The 25,737-nt window shown below is 32.7% G+C and overlaps 1 protein-coding gene across 1 annotated transcript; it reads right to left on the reverse strand.

Annotated features, from left to right (window-relative positions):
• Nucleotides 1-11,449: 11,449 nt before the first annotated feature.
• On the reverse strand, nt 11,450-23,974 carry LOC133183164 (uncharacterized). The gene is made up of 6 exons (XM_061318116.1): nt 23,903-23,974; nt 21,910-22,240; nt 19,177-19,314; nt 17,500-17,629; nt 15,284-15,481; nt 11,450-12,962 (listed from the first exon to the last, which is right to left on the reverse strand). Exons 1-6 carry the CDS (start codon nt 23,937-23,939, stop codon nt 12,771-12,773), a joined length of 1,026 nt encoding a protein of 341 aa, XP_061174100.1. The 5' UTR covers nt 23,940-23,974; the 3' UTR covers nt 11,450-12,770.
• Between the last annotated feature and the right edge of the window lie 1,763 nt (nt 23,975-25,737).

A 25,737-nucleotide genomic window follows, 5' to 3' on the forward strand; every position in this document is an offset into this window, starting at 1 on the left:
AATTCAATATTTCAGAGCATGCACTGCTAAACGTGCTTGTCACATCACTAACATCAAATACCTGTGATCTTTCTTTAGCGATATATCTTATATCGCACACGTGATAATTATTTCAAGACTGAAAGGGGCTACACGATACTTTCCGATAATAAATTTTTCAATACAATTCAAAATTTTTAAAAATGTAAAATAAAACATAAGTACAAAGTACTCATGCTAGTCAAACATAAAATAGCAAAATGCAGGTTCAGTGTTTTCAAATTTCAACATTTACATTATGATCCCACCTCTGCATGGTGTTTCCAGGGGTCCGTGTTTTTGCCAGGGGTCAGTGTTTTTGCCAGGGGTCCGTGTTTTTTCCCAGGGGCCGTGATTTTGCTAGGGGTCCATGCTTTGGCCAGGAGTCCGTGTTTTGCCAGGGGTCCGTGATTTTGCCAGGGGTCCGTGTTTTGCCAAGGGGTCCGTGATTTTGCCAGGGGTCCGTGTTTTGCCAGGATTCAGTGTTTTGCCAGGGGTCCGTGTTTTGCCAGGGGTACGTGATTTTGCCGGGGATCCGTGATTTTGCGAGGGGTCCGTGATTTTGCCGGGGGTCCGTGATTTTGCCAGGGGTCCTTGTTGTTGCCAGGGTCCGTGATTTTGCCAGGGGTCCGTGTTTTTGCCAGGGGTCCATGCTTTGGCCAGGGGTCCGTGTTTTTGCCAGGGGTCCGTGATTTTGCCAGGGGTCCATGCTTTGGCCAGGGGTCCGTGATTTTGCCAGGGGTCCGTGTTTTTGCCAGGGGTCCGTGTTTTTGCCAGGGGTCCGTGATTTTGCCCTGTTGTTCACGATTTATTTTGTTTATAGGATTACTGAGATTGATCACTGTTCGTTATCTTCACAAAAGTAACAATGCAGTATAATGAAATAAATGAACCGTCAGCTCAATCACTATCGGACAGGTCTTTGCCAAAAAATTCTTTTTATGCCGCCGTAATCGAAGATTCGGGGGCATAAAGTTTGTGGTCTGTCCGTCTCTGTCTGTCTGTTAATCTATCCGTCTCTCTGCAAAAACTTTAATAATGCCCATAACTGTTGAATGGTTGGTGCTAGGGCTTTCTTATTTCACATGTGTATTTCTTGTGACAAGACTTTTCTTTATATATAAACACATTTGACCTCTTGACCTTGGAGTTTGACCTACTTTTACAAAATTTTACCAAACTTTAACCTTGGACTTAACTTTGACAGTTTGTGCTAGGGCTTTTATATTTCATATGTGTATTTCTTGTGACCAGACCTTTCTTTGGGTACCAATATTTTTGACCTTGACCTTTGAGTTTGACTTACTTTTGAAAAAACTTAACCTTGGCCATAATTTTTGAAAGACTGGTTCTAGAGCTTTCATAAATCACTTGTGCATTCCTTTTGACAAGACCTTCCTTTGGGTTGCAACATTTTGACCTCCTGACGTTGACCTTTGAGTTTAACCTACATTAGTAAAAACTTTACCCTTTCCTTTAACTTTTGAACGTATGGTGCAAGAGCTAGAGCTTTCATATTTCACTTGTGTATTCCTTGTGATAATAACTTTTCTTTGCTACCAATATTTTTGACCTCATTATCCCGGAGTATTACCTGATTTTGTAAAACTTTAATTTGACCATACTTTCTGAAAGGTTGGTGTTAGGGCTTTCATATTTCACCTGTGTATTTCTTGTGACAAGACCTTTCTTTTGTTACCACCATTTTTAATTGAATTCTTACCTAGATATAAAAAAATTAAGCCTTGACCTTAGCTTCCATACGTGGACATCAGTGTTTCAGAAACAAATCTTGTTCTTTTCCTGATGTTACATTAAAGTTTCTGAAATCTAAAGTATCAAATCCACTCTGGTTTATTCCTGTCTAAAGCTTGATTCAAAAGGGAATCGATATCAAAATTAGTGACGTAACAAGAACTTGTCAACTATAACAATTTCAATTTCAATTCAATTTATTGATTCATCAAACATGTTGGCATACAACCATGTTACAAACAAAATGAAAAATACAGTGTGTTTTCAGATTACTAAAACATATACTAAAGTACATACATACATGCAAGTGTACAAATCAGTGAAGTCAACTACGTTTACAACTTGAAGTTATACATAATCATTATGCAAATAGTATAAACAGTATAATATGGACAGAGATAAACTAATTAATGCATTAAATATATATTATTGTGCTCTATTTTTAGAACGCAATTCAAAACATTCATGTAAAAATTCGCATAGCCTTCTAGAATGAACTGCATTGTCAGGATTACAAAGTACTTTACAATGATTTTCCTTCAACATGTTATTATTTAAATTATAGATGTTCAAAGGGTAATACTTTTTTCGCAAATCTTTATATATAGGACAGTCATATATGAAATGTATTTCATTTTCTACAACATTTTTACAATAGTGACAAAAACGAGATTCTTTTGGGATACAAGGCTTTGAATATCTGCCTATTTCAATTTCTAAAGGGTGTGCAGAAATTCTCAGTTTTGTTAATTTAGAATGTACAGATTTATTAATTGGAAATTTCAAGTAGTCTTGTAATTCATAGTTCTTTCTAATTTGACTGTAAAATAATAATTTACCACATTTGGTGAATTCAATGTTCTGAAGTTGCAACAATATCGTTAGTTAGTTATCTTCTGGACTTCCCTGGGTGATGTTTCTGTAATGATTTATATCGTTTTGTAGACGGGAATCTATTTGGTGGTTACGGAACATACTTGTCTGCAAATGACATTTCCAGTGAAGGAACATGGAATTGGGTGGATAGCGAGGAGCCGTTCTCTTTCACATACTGGGGACAAGGCATGTTATTTATATAATCATCTAGCAATTATGTCCCAGTATAGACACATAGGATACTTACAGATAGCTATTTTGTTTTGTTACTTTAGGACAACCGGACAACAGTGGGAACGAAGATTGTTTACACATCCGTCAAAATTCACCTTATCATTGGAATGACCTACCATGTCACATAGCGATTAACACCTATATCTGCACTAAACCAGGTATTATTTGTAATGGTGTCTTCCCACTTAGCCAAAATTCTGAAAATGTTACAGGTGACTGGTTTTGGCTAGGTGGGAATGGTTTACAGGTTAGGGGAGGGAGAGAACTAAAGAAATTAATTACAGGTGACCTATAGTCTGTTTTACATTATCACAAAAAAAGTTTAAAAATATAAAAATTCTGATAATGCAATGAATAGTAAATGAAATAAATATTTTAAATTAATTACTTTCATTTTTTAAAATTCTATATTTATTTTATTATCATTAATATTAATTTTACGATAAATTTTTTTTTTTTATTTGACAAACGGTAAATGATAAGTAATGATGCTTATTACTAGTCTTCCTTTTTTTTTAAAAAAATTATTTCTATTTTATTCGTTTTCATGCGCTCTAGATTTTATAATATTTTAACTTATTAAATTTTTTAACGCTAGTTCTATTATACTATGCATCACGGATATTTAGAAATACATGTAAAGTAAAAGTAAGATACTGATAATAAAGCTTTTAAAATCTTGAGTCTCTGTTCTGTAATCATGCGGTTAAATTGAGATGAAAATAATACTATTAATTAAAATAAAATAACACATTAATTGCTAAAAGAATGGAATTAGATAACTGATAACAATGATACGTATACAAGAGTATTCATTTTCAAATACATGTAAGTATACTACTAAAAATACTTTTATCAGATTATCTTCTCTGAAAAATATGCAACAGCATTACATTTTCTATAGAACAATCATTTATCATATAAAGATTTATTCATTATAGATGTGCATCTGATGCCATGGGAAAGCGATTCCCTCTCTTATGCATAAAATGCTGATTTTTTTGAAAAGATTATTGACAAGCTTTTCTAAACGAATATGGACATTTTTTCTAAAAATCCTGGTTTTTAAGAAGAATTATATTTTTTTATATTAAGAATTTAAGTTTTTGACACTACTACTGTTTTCCCAGTAGACTATATAAATCAAATTATATAATGAAAATTTTACAAAAAGTTGAATTATAAGAAGATTTCTTAAGTTGTATCTAATTCTTTTGACTTTTTTGTCAATAAAATATGTCCGGTTCTCATCAGATATAAAAATGTATCATAAAAGACTTCGATCTAATACATGTCATTGTGTGGAAGAAATTACTAATAAATGCATGAACATGTAAGTATACAATTACAGCCATTTTCTATCTTTATATCACACATTTTTAATAGTTCATATTACTAGTATTTCTGCAAAATAAATTAAATTCTTTTTCTTTTTATTGTTTTCAATATTTGATTGTATTAGTAAAGTAATAGGCCAAATACATTCAATTGTTTATTGTAAAAAAAAATTATTCATCTCTATGTTTATGAATTTATTTAATTATTTATTCATTCATTTATTTATTAATTTTATAAAAATCATTCTTAACATTGTCTATTCTCTTTTCAAAACTTGTGATTCAAAAATGTAAATTCATTAAAATCATTTTTTTTTCTTTTTAAAAATTGTATTTTAAATTATTATTATTATGTAGAACCTGATAAATTAATATCTAATAAAAGAAATATCATTGATAGTATTTTGATAATGAACTTGTACAACACAAGTGAAATTACAGGTAATAAGCCTAAAACAGACTATACCCAGGTATTTTTGAATTTTGGCTAGATGGGAATAAGAAATTCAAAATTTTGGCTAGGTGGGAATAAACCTTTGTATTAAGGTATTGTAATGAGGAAGTCCCTTTTTGTGTACGATACATTTAATCTTTGAAGATGTTTAATAATTAAAATTCAGTGTTCTGTTAAATAAGGTACTATATCCAGTGACATATCGTCCTTTGAGTGTAGCTGTGGGAGACATGACTGTCAAATTGGTTCAGTTTTTGGACGTACAAGTAAGCAGTTCATAATAAAGTACAATTGTAAAAGCCTTTCACGTTACTGTGTGCAAATAAATCAGTTAGATTGAAGTGAAGAGTTTAAGTGGCTGAATTTTTTTTTCACTTTTTTTCTTTCACAATGAAAACAAGAAAAGCAATACTAAACCACATGATCTCGGTTATGCGAAACGAATGTGCCACTCACCGTAAAGTAGCTGCTCCTTGGCACAAGTTTTCAACCCGCGCGGTTTAATTTAAGAGGCCAATGAGGAGGACAAGCCACATTTAAACTCCTCCAGAGAAGTGCAGAGAGGGGGCAAGTATTTATTTTTTATCAAATTATTGATACTGTTAGTAGGCTATTGGTACTTTGCGAAACGAAACGGAACGGAACGAAACCAGTTGTGGGGTACCTTGTGGGGGAAATAAAAATGAATGTAAAACAAAAAAAAAAATAAATAATGTTATTTAATTAACATAAATTACTCCACAGTGTCAAGTAGCGAGCTGTAAAATAAAATGTCTGTAAGCTAGTTTAAGCATTAATTTTTGCTGACATCTGTAGTTACTATGTAAACAGTATTGAATGATTAATATTCATCTATTATTGATTCATTCCTATCCAAATTTACCGTCAAGAACTTCGGTGCATCGTTTATTTTGTTTACTGACAAGTTTGTATAGTAAAGAGAGTTGTCGCATTTTACCAGCATGACATGATTCTCTGGTTCCGTTCCGTTCCGCAAAATACCAATATCCATGTGGATATTAGTATTTAGCGAAACGGAACGAAACACAGAGAAATTGAATACTTGTAAATGTTACGCACGCAAGCACTCTGTTATTTTTTCAATTAAATTATAGAAATTAAACCCTGTATATTAAATTTTGAAAAGCAATACGAAAAAGACAAGGAAAGTTAGAATCAATATGCCTGATTTTTAATTAGATTTTTGACTTTTCAAAAAGACTAAAAACGCGCACATGTACGCAAATCATTATTACTTTATAATTTATTATTCTATATTTATATATTGCGGTCCTTGATGCTGATAATAAAACTCAAACCCATTTCCCCATCAATTGAAACATTTATAGACTAGTTTCAATAGTATTGTGTAACGTTATATGTGTAATGTGTTATGGGCCGACAGGTATGCTAATTCAACATTTATTGATATATTTATAAGGTTCAGATTTACACTTTATATGGACATTATATATCTGGTTCCGTTCCGCAACCAATATCCGTGTGGTTATTAGTATTTAGCGGAACGGAACGAAACACAGCGAAGTTGAAATCTAATGATGTATATGCAAGTACTCTGTTGTTAGACAATTAGTCTAATTCTTTTTAATCATGAAAAGTGAAATTCCGTCTCTCAATTTAGATAATCAATACTAAAGAGACAAAAAAAAAAAAAAAAAAAAAAAAAAAATTCCCGCATTTTCCCCCAGATTGCCGCAAAGGAAAGTTGCAATTATCTCTTTTAGAGTGTATACATGCAGGAAGGGTGAAAATACATGTATATTAAATTATTGATCTTGATGGAATCTGACAGGGTATCATTAAGAATTGTTTTTTTTTTAATTATGTACGACCAGGTCATGAAATTATGGCTGATAGAGGATTTAAGATTAGAGATTTGTTGTTAGAAAAGCATTCAAAGCTTGTAATTCTACCATTTACCAAGAAATTTTGTGTCTTTGAATAAAAATAATTTCAAACAAACAAAAACATTTCTACTTACAATGTTGACATTTGGGATACTTTTGCACATTATTAACGATGTCACTTTTAATTATTTGAATGCAGGAGCTTTTTCTCAGATTATCATGTAATATTAATTCATCTAGAAATAATATAATGAGATTTACCGATAAAGAATAGCAGACTGAAACTCATAAACTACTCGTACATTTATATGATTCATGGGTAACTTGGTTCCGTTCCGTTTCGCTAAATACTAATATCCACATGGATATTGGTATTTAGCGGAACGGAACAGAACCAAAGAATGGCCAATGTTGGCAAAGCGAGATAACTCTCTTTACTTGGACTTGTTTATAAACAAAACGATATTTCTTTAGCACTGTACCCAAGCATTTGGATAAAGTCATTTTACATCAATAATTAATACATATCAATCACTCAATACAGTTTACATAGCAACAACAGATGTCACACCAGATGAAAAACCCACAGGACAAAATAATGTATAAGCTAGAACTTTTTACTGTCCTAAAGGTTGTTGTAACGCTACTTCATTCATCCAATATATTATGCATGTAATAACATTTACATAATACCAAAATATGGTAGATAAAAATGTTGAGCAACTGAGGAAAAGATATTTGCTTATTTAATTTTAACATCATCTAAATCCATATTTATCACACTTTTTTCACAATCAAATAATATCAAACCACACATTGAAAAAATTGTGTCTGCTGTCGTACTTTTTTTGGATTTAATCTTTCTCTTCAATAGGAAACCTATGGTTTCGTTTCGTTCCACAAAATACCAAAACCTGTGTGGGTATTGTTAATTTGCGGAACGGAACGGAACAATATATGACTATCGTGTATTTTCTTTTCTTTCTTTTTTACATAAATAACATTACTTTAAAACGGAATGTTTAAGTAATATTAATTAACATTTATTAGTTATTACAAAATATACTCTCTTTATATATGCATGTTACTGAAGAAATTCATCATAGTTTTCCTGCAGAGTATGATTTCAAAATAAAATCCTTATGTGGGGGAATTTCAAACCAACAAACTCGACTCAGTTATTTTCTTGGCTCATTATTCGACGTTGTAACATCCTACAAATATAACAAAAGTGTACTAAAATAATTGTATGCAAAATTATTGCTATCACAAACATTATATAACACAACAATCCTGGTTAATTCGGAATATTCCAAATGACTGTATTATGCAAATTAGTTTATCTCATGGAATATCTCATTTTTTAATGAAAAAAATATGACATTCACGTAACAACTTATTTATTCATATATTTTATTTCATTGTGTTTCGTTTCGTTCCGCTAAATACTAATATCTATATACCCAAACATTAATATATCTTGTCAAAAAAGTAATTTTACTTAAAATTCTATGGTTTATTCTGTCTATGTTAAGTATCCTTCATCATATAAATATAAGCTTATTATGAAGTACCTGCCATTTATGATCTACATTCAGATGTATTGTTGTTTCCCATTTGATAATTTCACTTATAGCTTTTTTCCAAATATTGTATATGAAAGTGTTATACATGTATATACAAGTGTATCACCTGAACCCTCAAGAAAACCCTAAAAAAAGGGTAAGTTAAACTTGTGTTATTTTCTTCATTATACAAGATGTACTGTTTGATAAAACAGAAAAGGTTTCAACAACAACAAAATTCTTCAAAAATTATAATTTGATCACCAGATGAAAAAAAATCACCAATATATCTTATACCCTATCAAACTAGCTTCTGTAGTATGAGAAGTCAAAATAACAGTGATCATGCTCAAAAGCCCATTTAAGAAATACAAACTGTGAGCAGAGCCAACACAGACCTCTGAAACCAGAGGTGGGATCAGGTGCCATGGAGGAGTAATCATTCCCTGTCAATCGGTCCTTATGATCGAGTAAACGGAAAAATCAATGTGAATGTAATGGCCTCATTTATCCAAATTTAGTCCGACGTCGGAAAATATAGTTTCCTCGACCTGTTCAAACTATACGCGTTCTAGCCGCAGAACTGACGCTTTTTTGTCGCTCATTTCGGGTATTATTTCTTGTATTATGTATGTTCCCCCGCTTAAATCATGGTAACTGTTAATTAACCATTTATTTTACTCCTATTCCTGATACTTTTTTTTACCATATAGGGCTATATTTGGAACTATTTAAAAGTAAAGAGAGTATCAGGAATAGAAATAAAGTATATAGGTAATTAAAGTAAATCATGCTTTATGCGAGGAAATGCATAAATACAAAAAATAATACCTGAGGAGAGCAACAAAAAAGCGTCGTCGTAAATCGAAGGATTTTACAATGCTTGGATCTGTAGCTCTCTGGTTTGAATTTCTCAACCAGAGAGCTACAGTTCTGCAGCTACACGCGTGTATGTTTCGGTAAACAAGAGGCCTATGGGCCAAGTTGCTCACCTGACTCACTATGGCCCTACTTTTCTGCAGCAATTTTCCCCCGATATATTATTATGTAAAACTTTGATCACCTATTGTGGCCCCACTCTACCACCAGAGGTTATGATTTGAACAAACCTGAATTTTTAAAACTACCTTAGGATGCTTCCACATAAAGTTTCATATTTTCTCGCCTGGTGGTTCTTAAGATTTTTGAATGATGCCATTAAATTTTCACTACCCGGTAATTCTCCATTATCTTTCCTTGGGAGAGGGTGTGACCCTTCATTTGAACAAAATTGGATCCACTTCACCCAAGGATACTTTGCGACCAGTTTGGTAGAAATTGGCCCAATGGTGCCTGAAGATAAGTTGAAAATGCGAAAAGTTTACAAAGATGAAAACTGGACAAAATGTGATCAGAGAAGGTTACGTTTCAGTTTAATTCAGTAATTCTTTATTACATTTTTTTTGGCTCATCTGAGCTAAAGCTCAAGTGAGCCTTTTCATAACTTCTGTGTTAATTACTTCCTCATTCAATAGTCGCTTCGTAGCTATACTTCCATGAATGATTTTAAATTACCAGTCTCGTTGTAGCTTCACTGATGTCTCACCAGAGTTACAAGGAATCCTCAGGTATAAGTCTGAACATCAAAAAATAAAAGTTTCTGCGCACATTCGTAGGGGGTGTTATATTTAAATTTCTGACCTTAACCTTTCATTTTATGGCTTCAAAATCGCTAGGGTCTTTAAAATAGATTCATCACCCCAAGTTTCATTGTAAAAGCTCAAAGAGACTGATAAGTTACACTGCATCATCTGGAGACCATTTAAGTTGGAGCAATACTGTAGATCACTAAATTTTCGTAAGGTCTTGTATTCGTGAGATACGTACTTGGTACTTATAAGCGGGACAAAATATTCATGAATTCTTGATATTGCTGTATATAAGCTATTCTAATAAAATTATACACAAGAACGAAATTTTTACGAGCAGATGGTCACAGGTGAATACACGAAAATAAAGTTCTCGCGAATAAAAAATAATTTACTGTATATGAATTTCTGACCTTGGCCTTTGACCTTAAAATCAACACGGGTTTTCTTTAAGATGTAGGTAATTAAGGGCTTTCAGAGATATCAGCAAGAAACTAGTGTTACACATAGAATGACAGACGTGGCATGTAAGCTTACTGAATACTCTAGAAAGGATTGTGTTTATAAGGAATGTGTTAATGTTTCTCTTAAAAAAGCATTCCAAGGAGTGCATTTACTTAATGAAATGGCATTTATGGTAATAATGTTAAGAGAAATACCTATTTTGTTACTATTACTAAAGACTGTTTCGCTACATACATGTACCTTTACAAAGTACTTTTTCGAACAAAGACTGGATGTGATAAAAGAATAAAAAACATAACAAGGTTTTACATTTTATTTTGAGTTAAATTCATTCCAGTATAATAAATCTTTATTTTAGGATTAATTATTATGGTAAATAAATACACTGAACGATATATTTTTTTGACTGATTTTGAATATTAATGACATAAATAATAAATCCTTAAGATATAGAGAAATCGTAAGTTTTCTTTGGTGCTTAAATATATGACTTAATTGTGCCATTCTCTACATTAATCTATACAAACTTTTGCTCATATTTTATAATATTATTACAAAATCCTACAAAATTTTCAAACTTACCCTGGCAAACATTAGTCATGTAACCTATACGAATATAAATCTACGAAATAAATTGCCGATTTCTAAAAAAAAAAAGTTTGTTTTATGTATTTATCCTTAAGGTCAGACGACACATTCCTCAAATATATGTTTTGTATACCTTGTTATTATATCAATAATTATACATAATTGTCATTCTCTTGTGATTTCTAAATTGTTTTCAATTATGTTTTTAGAAAATTAGTACACCAAAAATTGTTACATAGCCAATTCAAAGGGTTACCTATAAGGATTCTATAAGAAATATTACCTTCTGGTATCCTGCCCAAATGCCTGGTAAGGTGCATCAATTTTTTGTGAGAAAACTTGTTCAAGTAGCTATAGTTCAATGACAAATTCTTGAGAAAAATTATATATTTTCGAGGAACGTGTCGTCTGACCTTAAAATAAAATATTGAGCATGATGCTAAATATCAACAAGAAAATATTTTTAAAGATACTTGGAGACATAATTACAATAAATCAAAAAGTTTGAATATGCAGTTGTATGTCAGAAAAACATGATTTTCTTCAGCAAACCTCCATTTTTTTAAATTTCAGTTTAATATTTCAATAGATATGCTATATAAATTTAACATATTAATATTGCTAAAAATATGAAACAAAAATCATATAGAATATGTGCAGAAACAAAAAGTTATAAAAAGAACTTAACAAAGATACACATACATTTATGAAAAAAGGCAAAATTTCATTGATGAACACATACATTTATGAAAAAAGGCAAGTATTAACCAGCTTTAGTAATTGCAATTGATAGCATGAATGACATTTTGTACAGAAAGTTTGAAGTTCAACAAACTAAGCAGATGTCTCTGCTGAGAATGTAGCTCTACTGATTTGTACTTACATGTATCATCAGAGGCACAATGCTCACATGCATCACCCTGCCCCAGTAGAAGATAATTAAAGAAGATGCATGTGTATTTAAAAGATTATATCACTCTTTAATCCCTTGAACAATATTCAGCCCTTACTGTGGCCCCATCTAGCACCTAGGGGATATATATCTAAGCCTGAATCCATTCATCATGGGGATAATTCAATATCATTATAACTAACATGGTCTTGTACATAAGATTTTTTTTGAAGATTTTTTTCCTGTATAGGCATACATTTGGTAATATTTGGTCCACGATTTAAGGCTTACCCTAACCCTAGGGTCCTTAACTTGAACAAACTTTAATCCACAAAACTTGGGAATGTATGCACATCAATATGATTTAAAGTGTCACTAAAAATTCAGGCTATGTGAATAAATTTCTATAGCTCAGCATGTATCTTTTGATATATTGGCTAAATGCCTGCCAAATATCTAATTGATATCTTAAAAAACAAAAAAGTTATGCCCAAAAATGATGCTAAAAATGTCAGGAGTGCAACACCTTTTTTGTGACATTTTGAAAATTCCATATTATTTTTGCATCTCTCTCACTAGAATACGATTCTTTTAAGGTTGATGATGCTAAATTTCTTACTTTGTTCCAACATTTATATATACACTTACACTATCTATGCAGAGCTACATTGTGGCAATTCATGCTGCATTGCATTGCATGTATTCCTTCCAAAACATTTTACATGTATTTTGCTTAAAAAAAAATTCTTTTCTTACAAACGTGGAAAAGATATCAACCTTGAATTTAAATAGCTGTTCTAGCATTTCTTTATTACTGTAACAGTATACTCTAACTCACAAAATAGAAATAACTGTTCTAGCATCTCCTTAATACTGTGACAGCTCACAAAGTAGAAATAACTGTTGTAGCATTTCTTTATAACTGTGACAGCTCACAAAGTAGAAATAACTGTTGTAGCATTTCATCATTATTGTGACAGCTCACAAAGTAGAAATAACTGTTCTAGCATTTCATCATTACTGTTACAGCTCACAAAGTAGAAATAACTGTTCTAGCATTTCTTTATTACTGTAACAGCTATTCTCTAACTCACAAAGTAGATTGAAAAAACCCTAATTTTAGAAATGGTTCAATTATATGCATCCTATCTTCAGCTTTCAGGATGTTGTAGGGCTTACTAAATTTTATCATGGGTCCTGCACCCTTTGGAAATGATGAGTCCCCTCCTCTTTTGATGACCTCATAATCCACTTCACTACATGAAAACTGTGTGAATGTTACCTAAATACAAAGTTGCATTTGCTAAAACACATTTTCTTTGACCATTGCATTCCCTTTATGGCAAATTATGATCTCAATGGACCAACACAAAGAGCTAAAACCTGCATGGATGTCATCTTTTTTTGTTTATCAACTATTTGACTCTCTATACAAATTGTGAACAACATTATATCTCATGCATGCAAATCAATTGGATAGATATAACGAGCAGAAGTGCTGCTTCCAATTTTGTGAAAATCATGGCCCTAGTTTCAAGGGTTCTGGAGTTAGGGCTGGGCTTTATTGATCATATGGTGAAAATGCATTAATGCTTTGAAAACCTTCTCTGCTCCTCGGTTATAGCAGCCAAACTAATAGCATGGTTATAATTAGGGATGTCAACGAATAGTCGAATATACAACTATCAGTCGAATGGACCGACGATCGAATAACGAAACAACATTCAAATAAATAAATTCAATAAAAGAGTGATAAAGAGATGGAATTCTCATTCTAAAATTGAGAAACAGTCTTTCCTCAGACACAGTCGATAAGATAATTTTCCTCATTAAAAACTGCCTTTACATGTAGAAAGTACAGTAATTAGAAATGCTTCACTTCCGCGAGAATTATTTGTCAATTAATATGTTGTTTTTGTAATAAAATTATCTCGCTTTACTGCGCTTTCTTTGTAAAATTATTAATTGTATTTGATCTCATACCATGTACCCATTATAGTGGTGAAATGTTTGGACACTACGGTAATTATTATAAAATTAATATTCTTTTACATATTTTAAAGGCATTTTGATAGTTGGTACAAAAAGTATATCCAAATGTTTAACATTATCAGACACCGTGTGTGCCCCCCCCCCCTCCCCCCTCTCACTTTAATAAGCTTTAAAAAAATATATCGTACTGTCATTTTTTATGCTTCCTAAAAAAAAACGACTTTACAGACCGATTTATGAACGTGATTGACGGGGAAATCATACATTTTGGTGAATTAGCGGTCTATATTTAGTAAATATAAACACGCTATCCACATTTTAGGTCCATGTGAAAATCTGTGTGTAACATTTGATGTTACTTTTTACTAAATTTAAGAAAAGGGGATTTGGGGTTAAATATGTCATGTACCAGTGAAGTTTGAAATAAAATTTTAGTTTCCGAAAAAGTTTCGAATATATTTGATTATCGTTCGAATAATGCAATCGAATATTCGACTAAAGAAAATAAATATTTTGACATCCCTAGTTATAATCTTCCAAAATTGTGAAATGCTGGCTCCTGAGTTGGGCATTCTGCCACAAAATGCCCTTTGCCACTAATATGGGGGGGGGGATCATTTTGTGAGCTCAGTGCTTGCAGTACTTGTTTACATCCAAATAGTCATCTGTATACGTATGTAAGTCAGTCCAATCAATAGTGCCTACCGTATTTGTGAAATTTTACTAAAATCAAACAAAATCTTGGGTAAGAACTTTGGTGGATAACTGGAATAATAATGTTCTCTTAAGATACCTGCAATAAATGGCGATTCATATCACTTATGATATGGCTTACACTAGAGCTACATAGATTTGAACATCCCTTTTCACTGCCTGGTAGCTGCCTGTTGCATAAAACCTTTAATGCAAACAATATTTGCAAATTAAGATACTGGCAATGCACATGATCTTGCTGTGGGTCTTTGCAGTCTTTCTCGAAAAACTGCTTGGTACTAACAAACAAGTTTAAATTTCGATGTGGCAAAAAGCTTTGTGCAAAATGTTCATAAGATTATTTTGTTATTTTTAATGCTTCATTGAAAAATATATTAAACTGTTTTTGTTCAAAGCTTGTGGCCACACTAAGATATTAAAAAAAAAGTACAAATGTGGTAAATTTTCATGCAGTATCATAGAATGGCACATTGACCTGTAGGTCAGACATCACTATATCATCAAAATATCCCTCACATATATACAATTAAAGTTATGCTTTTATTTCAGTAAGATCATTACTCGTTTAATTATTCTGCTGTAATAACTCCTTGGTTTAAACTCTTTCTACATTCTGACTTGAATTCCCTTGACCCCTTGAAGACCAATGACATCCATTTAACCGACTGTAAACATATCACACCCTAATTTCCAGACAAAAAACTTGTATGACCAAATGTGACTTCATCCTAATGGGTGTCACACTTGAACAGTCTAGGGAAATTCATGAAATGCATGCATGTATCTGGTATATTTTTTCATAATTTAGTGTCACCATTTGAAAGTAATATGATTTTTAAATTTTCAAATATACCAAAGTTTCTGTTCAATTTTATTTGTGTTGCGTTTTATACTTACATTTGTATCTTGCACAATAAAACCAAAGAGTACAGGCTGTTTGGAAGATGTTGATGCATAGTGAACTAGAAGTTCTCCTCCATGCTGGCCTATTGTGTCTGCATCTAAATGAGTAATCTCCTTCCTCTCTTTTTCACTGAGCTTTCTGGTCTTTGGTGGAGAAGGTTCAAGAGTATCAGATTCCATCTTTCTTTTAACCTGTAATTACATTACTGATTTATACAAAATATACAATATATTTATTACCATATATATGTGTACATGCATATATCTTAATTATCTTTATATATTAGAGATGTCAATATCACTCAGATGGCCAAGTCAAATAATCACAAGCTTAATTTATGCCATAGTCATTTAATCGTTAAAAGAATTTTCACGTCAGTTTCATGTGAATCCTTTCAGACTGCTTGTACAATATATAAATCATACTGCTGTCACATACAACATTTCTAAATCAGAAATATTTATTAATAAATATCTGTATAAAATATTTAATGTGTACTTGATTTGCAGCACATAGAAGAAGACAATCCTTTATCATGCTTATAATCATGTTTGTGATAGTAGCTGTTATTTTTTCAAGCTATGCACTTAGATGTTTTTGTCAAGACTTAGAAGATTTTGATGAGTTTGCTGTATGCTCTTTTAGATATAACATATTTGTCATTTCACCACAGAATGTCAGATAATCTTCATATATTTTACAGTTAACAGTCTTTCCATCATGAGATCTGTTAAAGCGGGTCTAAACTGCAGATTTCTGAGGCATGTTTGCTAACCAAAATTTGACAAGCAAATGATTTCCTGTGAACAGTGAACTAGGATTTTTCCTCATAAAAACACTGATACATTTAGATATGAATCAGGTGGATCCAATATTATGATTACTGTGTAGGCCTTTATATTTATTGCAATGAACACCTAGTGAAAAGTCAAAGGGCCCAGTTCAAATTGAAAATTCACTCTTTTCCCCAAAATTAAGGGAAAAATTCCCAAAATAAATGCAGACTGAAGTTTATTATTTTTGTTGAGGGCTAATTTCATATCATAATCATGAAAACAGTTTTTCTGTTAGATGAAGTTAATTTTTGAAGATTGCATAAACTGTAGTTGTTTTGGCCCAACCACTCAAGTCCCCAGGAAACTAGGATAATTAGGATAAAGGAATTCCCTTTGTCCATAAATGCTAAATATCAATATTGGTAGAAACTAGTCTCACCATTTCAGAAAAGAAGCTAAAAATGTTCAACGGCTTATTATCAATGTACAAAGATTGATGAGACCAGACAGCATTACTGGTACATCACCTGACTCAGACTAACCTCTAATTGTTTCATAAACAATGTTTATTTTTTCATTTCAATCTTTAATTTTGGATAATTGTCTTGACAATATGCTCACTCCAAATGCTTACCTGAGTCACTAAGGCCATGCTGTCCTTCTGAAGATTGATTTTAAAATGTTTTCCCCCTCTATTGTCATGAAAAATTTTGACCCAATTTTGTAGCGCCACTTCAGCCCCAATGGGTTATGATTTTTAACAGAACTTGAATCCACACTACATGGGGATTCTGAATATCAATATGACTACATGGGCGTAGCTTCCATTGTGGCAATGAGGCAACTGCCTCACTAGAATTTTCAGCACCACCTCTCAGCACTTACTTTTGAAATATGTAGTATCATATACCTGCTGAAGTCTTCAATAATGAAACCGGTAAAATTATGAAATTTCTGTTCAGGACAAGTATGATTTTTACATTCTAAAACCCCAAATTCGTTTTCCATGTGTGTAGGTGGGGGGGGGGGGGGGGTCTGCCCCCTCAACCCCCCACCAGGGCTCTTTCCTGGAGCTGCTTAGGGCATAAGGCAGCCCCCAGACCCCCAGCTGCAATCGTTTTGCCTCACTAGAATTTTAAGTCAAGCTATGCCCCTGGACTAACTTGGACTTAAGTTCTATAAACATGATAAAAGAAGCTTTTTAAATGCTTGTTTCTTATGTACATGTATTTTGTAGATTTTGATTCCTGATTTTGGACCTTAACCTGCAGTGTCCATTACATCCTACTGGAATGGAAAATTGGTCTTGAGGTTTTGAAGAAGTAGTTATCTGTACTATTTCATGCCCCCAAAATATCTCTAAAATGTCTCTTGTAACAAACATGAACTTAATATCCCCAGTATATTTCAAAGGAGTTCAAATTTTAACTTACCTTACATATGGCAAAAATTTTAGAAGTTTCTTGGTCACAGTTTGGAAGGTCATAAAATATGAGATCAGGTGTTGAGTTGACATGTATACTCCCAACTGTCATAGACTGAGGTAGTAAACAAGGCACGGCACTAAATCAAATAACGGAAAGTTAGAAGGATTTGTATTTGTCTGTGTTCTATATATTTTTTGAACATGAATACATGTAGGGGTGTTAACTCTCCCAGTTTCATTGGTAGGATTTCACACTCCTGACTTTTATATATATATATACAGTGATTCATTTTGAAAATGGTTATCATGGGTCCAAAGGACCTCTCTGAATGAAAATAATGAGTCCCATGCCAAAATCAATGCGTCCAAAACCAAGGCCCTAGGGTACTGCATATTAAATACTACAGAGGAAATTCTGGTGAAATATAAATGGATATTGCACGAAAGTGCTAATGTTTTATTGTAACTGTGAATGGTCTATACTTTGACTATTGAATTGGAAGTAAGAATAAATGATTTTGTGGCATAAAAATAATATATTGTCAACTGTGGACCTTGTTTCTATGTTTAGATCATAACTACGATCTTTGTCATAAAAAGCACAGAAGCAGATCATTTGTTCTATTGAAAAAAGTAAAGAAAGTTTTTAAAAAAATGAAAAATAGTTAGAAAGAAAAATGATCATATTTTATACATGTACGTCTTGGCTTCTAAGGAAAAAATTAAAATATATAGGTTAAATTATATCTTAATTACAAAGGTATAGCCTAGTACACACAGGGACCTATATAGTCAGTATATAGGTCCCTGGTACACGTATACGCTTCAAAAATGTTCCACAGTAGACATAATCTAACTATGCTATCTTACTTCTAAATATTTTCTGATAATTGCTTGTATATGCAATTTAAGAGTGAATTGTCAAATCTGACCTGTTGTTGGCAAACTTATACCTGTTCACTCATGCATATCGCTTAGCACGTGGAAATGATGCAATCGGTCAAGCTTTGAATCAGATTATATGGAAACAATTTAAAATAATAAATGTCCTTCTATAAATTCATTGCGTCCATTGGGATGCACATTTATTGAAATAATGCGTCCTGGGCAAAATCTGTGCGTAATTTATGCAGGACGCACACCAAAATGAAACACTGATATATATATATATATATATATATATATATATATATATATATATATATATATATATATATATATATATATATAGCCTTAAACTTAAAACATATAGAATAAATTAAATAATTACTAAAGACAGTTTTATTCCACCTAGTACATATAATTACCACACAGTCCCTGGTCACAAAGAATCTGCAAAATTTGGTGCCAGTGTTATAATTTTTTTTTTCTCAAAACTTTTAATTTAATATTTAGCTTACTATGGAGCAATCAAAGATATTGAAATATTTCCTCAACAAATTTTGATTCATTTATGCTAAAGCTTATTAATCTTTTTTAAAATCTAATTGCTTCTATAACCTATACACCACATCATTTGAAGGAAAATGTACAGACAAGCAATTTCTGGATTTTACAATGAAAAAATATTTGGGTCAGTGCATAAAATTAGGTTCAGTAAGGTAACCGTAAACAATTTTTTCCTTAGGCCTTTCTTAATAAGCAAACTGTATATGGTAATTCATAAGTTTAAAATGACACTTACATAGCATGGAGCCCAAACATTGCTGTGAAGTGTTGGAAAAGTTGTTGAAACATATATTCTGTGATTCTTACACCCCTTTCTTTCTGCCATGTCATAAAAATAAGTTGTTTGCAAAACAGCTCACCATGAACTCTAAAACTGCAATATAAAAATATGAACTTTTGAGCTATACTCTCAATACTAGTAATCAATATATCAATCACAACACAGATACATGTACAATGCTCTCTAGAGTCACATTTATATTCCTAGAAACTAAACTTAACATAAAAAAAATTAATATTTTCTACCAAGACTAGAACTGTCCTATTAGGACTAATAACCCTATGGGATAACTAAAACAAGAGACCCATGGACCAACAACACTCATGACATCCGTCACCTTTGCCCTGTTATTTATCAAGAGATTCTTTCCCTCTATATTCCTAGGAAAAATCGTAACCCAACCCTAGCCCAACTCGGTTATGACTTGACTCAATTAAGCATATAGGAGCAAAGAAGAAGATTTTGAAAGCAATTTCACTTTCACTATCTGGTCTATAGAGCTCAACCCTAATTGCAGAACCCGACCCTGGGGCCATGAATTTCATAATTTTGGGAAGGCTCAGTCAGCACTTAATTCGATGGTTTTAGCCCCACCCCTCAAGCCCCAGGAGGGTTGGGGACCATGAAATTCATAATTTTTATTCCCCTTCACCCCCAAATTTGGTTGAAATTGGTTTTGTGGTTCCAGAGAAGAAGCTGAAAATGTTCATATGTTAACGCACAACAACGGACAAAAACAGATAGCAATAGGTCATCTGAGTGACTCAGGTGACCTTAAAAAACCCAAATCTACAGTACTGAGGGTGCTTCCACATTAATATGACTACCTGTAATCATGTGTTTGCCGTTGTTGTTAAGAAGATTTTTCCCTATATATTCCTACTACATGAGAATTCTTATCACCTATTATGGCCCCACCCTATTCCAGGGGTCATGATTTGAACTAATTTAATCTGCACAACCTGAGGATGCTTGCAAATGAATATATAGTAATGACTAATTATGCCTATGCTGTACCTGAGCAGAAGATTTTTAAACATTTTTCCTATATTTTCCCATTCTAAAAACTTGATCACCTACTGTGGCCCCACCCTACCACAGGGAGTTGAATTAGAAGTTAATTACAAAATTTAAATTCATCTCATATAAAACCTTGGGTATTAAAATATTAAAGAAATTAGAGTGTGTGTTGGGGATTTTAGTTGTTAATCGTAGGAGTATCAAGTCTCCCTGACTTTCAAAACTTCTCCCTAAATTTGCTGTGAGGGAGAAGTGAAGTCTCCCTATATTTTGGGTATACGTTAGTCCCTGTAATTTTCACTGAATAAGAATTCTTATAAATTCAATGAATAACAGATAGTTCGAGGTAACCTGCTGAATTGATAAATATCTATAAGTTCCATTTAACTCTCTCATCTTAAACAATGATTATTTTGGTGTGCGTCCTGCGTAAATTACGCATGAATTTTGCTCAGGACGCATTATTTCAATAAATGTGCATCCCAATGGACGCATTAAATTTATAAAATAAAAGGTATTTTAAAGAAATTATTTCGGTATAATCTGCTTCAAAACTTGGCCGATTGCATCATATCCACGTGCTAAGCGATGTGCATGAGCGATTTTAACAAGTATAAGGTTGTCAACAAAAGGTCAGATTTCACAAGTTTCATGGTTAAATTGCAGTTAACAATGAAACAATCACCAGAAAAAGAAAGTTCAATTTTGTCTGCTGTGGAATATTTCTGAAGCGTATACTATATACAATACATTTGTATTTTAGCCATAACCTGAATCATTTTAATTTTTTTCTTAGAAGCTAATAAGTATTTGATCATTCTTCTTTCAGGCTATTTTTCTTTTTTTCAAAGAAAACTTTCTTTACTTCATTCAACAGAACAACTGGTCAGCTTCTGTGCAGAAATCGTATGTACGATCTAAAAATAGAACCAAGGTGCACAGTTGACAATATATTATTTACATGTCACAAAATCATTTATTCTTACTTCCAGTTGATAGTAATTATAGTATAAACCACTCACAGCTTCAATAAAACAACTGCACTATCGGATAAAACCCTTTTCTATTTCACCAGAATTTCCTCTGTAATATCTAACATACGGTACCATTGAGTACCCTTGGAAGCTTTTGTGATTTTGGCACGGGACTCATTGTTGTCATTAAGAGGGGTCCTTTGGACCCATGATAACCATTTTCAAAATGAATCACTGCATCTTGACACTATGGCAGACGTATGCCTCAAAGCAGTTCAATCAGTAGCTCTAGTATAAATTGATAAATTTTAATTTTTAAAATTTAAATAAAGTCAAATCTCATTACTAGTATCTCGAACTCGATGGGACCGAGGAAAAACTTCAAGATATTCGATGATTCAAGATATTGAGGGTAAAATACTTAAAGAATAAGTGGTTGGGACTTCCAAATCACTTCAACATATCCATGGTATTCAAGATATCAGTGTTTGAGATACCAAAGTTCAACTGTATATTTGAAAAGTTAAACTCCCAGGATACATTTTGTACTTTGATTTTATAATAATGTAAGCTAAAGGAAACCCCCCCCCCCCAAAAAAAAATATATTTTTGCCTCATAAAGTACCCGGTATAATTATTCTCCACACTATAGACTAGGAGTTAGAAAAAAAAAAATGACTGTCACTCAACTTACGATTCACGCCAAGCTTCTTCAGCAAAATCTGGCAGAGGTTCCAATCTAAAACTAAGCATCTGTCGCTTTTGTGCATTGTACAGGATTGACTTACAATTACCATGATTTATAGAGTAAAAGTCATCAAAGTCAACAGCCTTCAATCCAGCTGGCATAAAATGCATCAAATGTTCCTTCACTCTTCGTACTCTCCTCTCAATTCCTTCATCAACTAGATAAGACAATATTTCTGCTGGTGGATAAGCCCTCGATTGCACAGCAAAGACTTGCAGAATATTAAGGTGATTTTCACTCCACTTGGATGTACAACAAGGGATTTCTGTCTGGCTTCCTACAAAACAGAATTAGATAATTTTGATGGACTACAATCAAAACTATTTTAACTCCATGATGCTTTCTCCACAGTTGAAGAGGACAATGTCATTTTCACTTTCATAACAATTCCTGCACATGCATATAACCCTACGTTTATATAAAGAACCAAACTATAAATATTGAACATAAGTGCTGCTTTTTTTTACTTTGAAATTTTAGTGTACTGCTATACATAGCACAATAACTCATTGATTTAAAATAGTGAAGGCTTACACTGTATACACAATTAACTTGTGTTGACTCTAATAAGCAATAAATAACAAAAATTTAATTATAACTTGAGCCTCGATTGGAAGGCACACGTGTCAACTTAAATTTGGGAGATTGGAGTATATTCACTCATCTGGAAAATATTAGGTCAGACCCAGCATCAGAAGCAGATTAGATAGAGTGCAATCGGCTCAACTCCAATATATATGGATAAAGTAGTATCTGTAAAATTACTATTTGCACATATTCCTTCATTTCAAGGATTTCTACAGACTGATATTTAACATCAATATCCCGTGGACGTTCTAATGTCGATTGGAGTTGACCTATGTCATGTATGGAGTTGGCTATGCATCATCAATACAAGTTTACTTTAGCAGGTCCAGTACAATCAGTACATTTAGCTACGTAGCTAAAATTACCTACCATAGCTTTATTTACCTACCTCAGGTAGCTTTATTTAGCTATTTCAAGGCAACTTTTCACAATTTTTCCTTTTATTTTAAAAAGACAAAAAAAAAATCGCAAATAAATGACTCCTAATATTTATACTAGGGATTATTTAAAAAGCAATCCAATGCAGAGATAGTTTTAACATTGCTGCGTTTGAACACTTTTAAGGAAAAGATGTATTTCCATTGTTTAATTGTACACCACCTAGTGTGCAATGAGGCATGGATAAGTATGATTGCTTCTCATTGTGCTCATGTTAACCAGAACTGGTTTTCTTTGTTATTTCATTCAACAAGTAATTGTTTGGTCACAAATTAACTGTTGTTTATAGCCCCAAAACTTGTAGAACTTTGACTGAAATTGCGCAGAAAAAGACACATCTCCAAGAGTGATTTTTTTTTTTCATAAATTGTTTTCAGATGAGCTTTAAGTTGAAAATTATCACTGCATCAAAGTGCAATTTTCTACACTTCCTGAGAAAAATGCTAATTTAAGAAAAAAGTTTGATTCAGTAGCTAAATAAAGCTACGTCTGTTAGGTAAATAGAGCTATGTAGGTAGTTCAAGCTACGTAGCTAAATCTAGTGATTGTACCAGACCTGTTTAGGTAGGCCTAGGTCTCACCGATCGGGCTCGGTACTCCTCAAAAGGCTGGCCTCAAAAACAATAATAATTGTATATTATACAAAACCATACTATTTTATGAAATAGTTATTTACACAAAAATGTTAAATAAATAATTAAGTGACTTGACTTATTCCTGATAAGGCTGATTGCATTGGGCCGCGAATATTTAAAAGTGAGGTAGGCCTACTTCAAATGAAACTGAAATCTCTACACGCGTCTGATCCAATATTAAGTCTGATCATCACAACCTGACCAAGTGCTTAGAAGAATATGGGTCATGGACCTTTCTTCTTGTGCGTGGATTTTTTAAAAGGAAAAGACGAACCCACCTTTTTCTTGATCATTGTGAATGTTCACTGACGCCATTCCGAAACCGAATTTAATCCGATCCCGATCTAATTTACACATTAATTTGTGAAAGAGTGTTCTAATTTTGTTCTCAGTTTATAAAAGTTTTTATTATGCCCCCGTATCGAAGATTCGGGTGTATAAAGTTTTTGCCCTGTCCGTCCGTCTGTCTGTCTGTTTGTCCACAAAAACTGTAACATTGCGCATAACTTTTGATTGGTTGAAGCTATATGGCTTTCATATTTCACGTGTATTCCATCATATTTGACCTTGGAGTTTGACCCAGTTTTGCAAAATTTTACCAAACTTTAACCTTGGCCAAAACTTTTGAACAACTGTGCTAGGGCTCTCACACTTCCCATGTGTAATCCTTGTGACAAGACCTTCCTTTGGATACCAATAATTTAACTTTGTCTCTTTGACAGATAAAAGTGTATTTTTAAGGTAAAGTGGGTCTTGTTCAACAAAAATGTATATTTTTATGCAAACTTTTAGGATAAATTTTTCAAAAAATGGAGCAAAGACCCACTAAGGGCACTCATATCGAAAATTTGTGTTGTAGTATGAGAGAATGATCCTTTTCGCCCTCTTTAGTGTGTGTATGCTATTTATTCATTGGCAAATAATTTCAATCTTTGTGAAATTTTTGCAGATTGTGGAGATTATACATAAAGCATACTTTTAATGTTAGATGAAATGACAAAGAAAATTTTGTTATAATTGAAATTTAATTTTTCACCTTCATGTTTGTTTCACTATAGGCATTTCGCTCGCCTTGTTCCCCAATCTTCTTTTGCATTGAATTACATAGAAAGCGACACAAAGTCGCATATTTAACCACATGACAAAGAAAACTTACGATTTCTTTATATTTTAGGGATATATTATTTAATATGTCGTTTCTATCCAAAATCAGTCAAAAATATATATCAATCCATGCATCAATTTTTTTGTTTGTGTTTATATGTATCCTTAAGTGTAGTCTAAAGCACTTATGTAAATGATGTAATTTAGCTTGAAAAAAATATTTGGGTTACACAGTTGATTCTCTTTCACAAAGTTAAAATTGTCACACATATACAGCAAATACCTTGATTGCAAATACAAACTAACATTATACATTTATTGACTGGGTTCGAGGGCAGTTAGGCCGAAGGCAAACAGTTTGATTCTTGGGTCCGACAAAACGCATGTTGCCCTCGAACCCAGTCAATAAATGTTTGTTATACCTTTTATTTACTTATTTTTTTTTTTACATACATGTATGTCGAACACCAACAAATGCAAATGAGATTTAGCTGACCCCGCCCATTGTGTGACGTAAGCGGTCCAACATCTCATCGGCAGGTCTTATATCTCACGCCGCGGTCAAACATCGATTTTTTTTATGCCCGCTCAGTAAAACATTGGAAATGTTAGACATTTATTAGTATTGATTTATATAGAAACAAATTTTAAAGGTATAACAATGGGTCTTATTTTGGCTGATATATTTCATACCAACTGTTGGGTCTTTGTTTTAAAACTAAATTTGACTATGGATTAATTTGCTTCCTGATCAATACACAGGGTTCACATGATGGTGTGAACGGTCGACAGGGGATGCTTACTTTTCCTAGACACCTGATCCCACCTCTCGAATTACCAGGGGTCAGTGTTATGCCCTGTTCACAGATTTGTATTGTTTGTAGGTTTTTTTTTTTTTTTAGATTGATCACTGTTCCTTATCTACATTCATTTATTTTTCATCTGTACTGCTGCTGACCTCACCAAACTGCATTTTTATGGACGTTATTTCTACTTTTTTCTCATTATC

Source organism: Saccostrea echinata, unplaced genomic scaffold (genome assembly GCF_033153115.1).
Source record: "Saccostrea echinata isolate AGI-Se365-2 ecotype Australia unplaced genomic scaffold, CSIRO_AGI_Sech_v1 ptg000009l, whole genome shotgun sequence".
In the NCBI taxonomy this organism is placed as follows: Eukaryota; Metazoa; Mollusca; class Bivalvia; order Ostreida; family Ostreidae; genus Saccostrea; species Saccostrea echinata.

What these genes read in the sequence shown, in the direction of transcription:
- LOC133183164 (XM_061318116.1), bottom strand. Translation starts at nt 23,939, where the DNA reads ATGGCGTCAGTGAACATTCACAATGATCAAGAAAAAG. An exon ending in GAAGAAGCTTGGCGTGAATC is followed by an intron (nt 19,315 to 21,909) that starts GTAAGTTGAGTG and finishes TTTATATTGCAG; the next exon opens with TTTTAGAGTTCATGGTGAGC. An exon ending in ATGTTTGGGCTCCATGCTAT is followed by an intron (nt 17,630 to 19,176) that starts GTAAGTGTCATT and finishes TATTTGATTTAG; the next exon opens with TGCCGTGCCTTGTTTACTAC.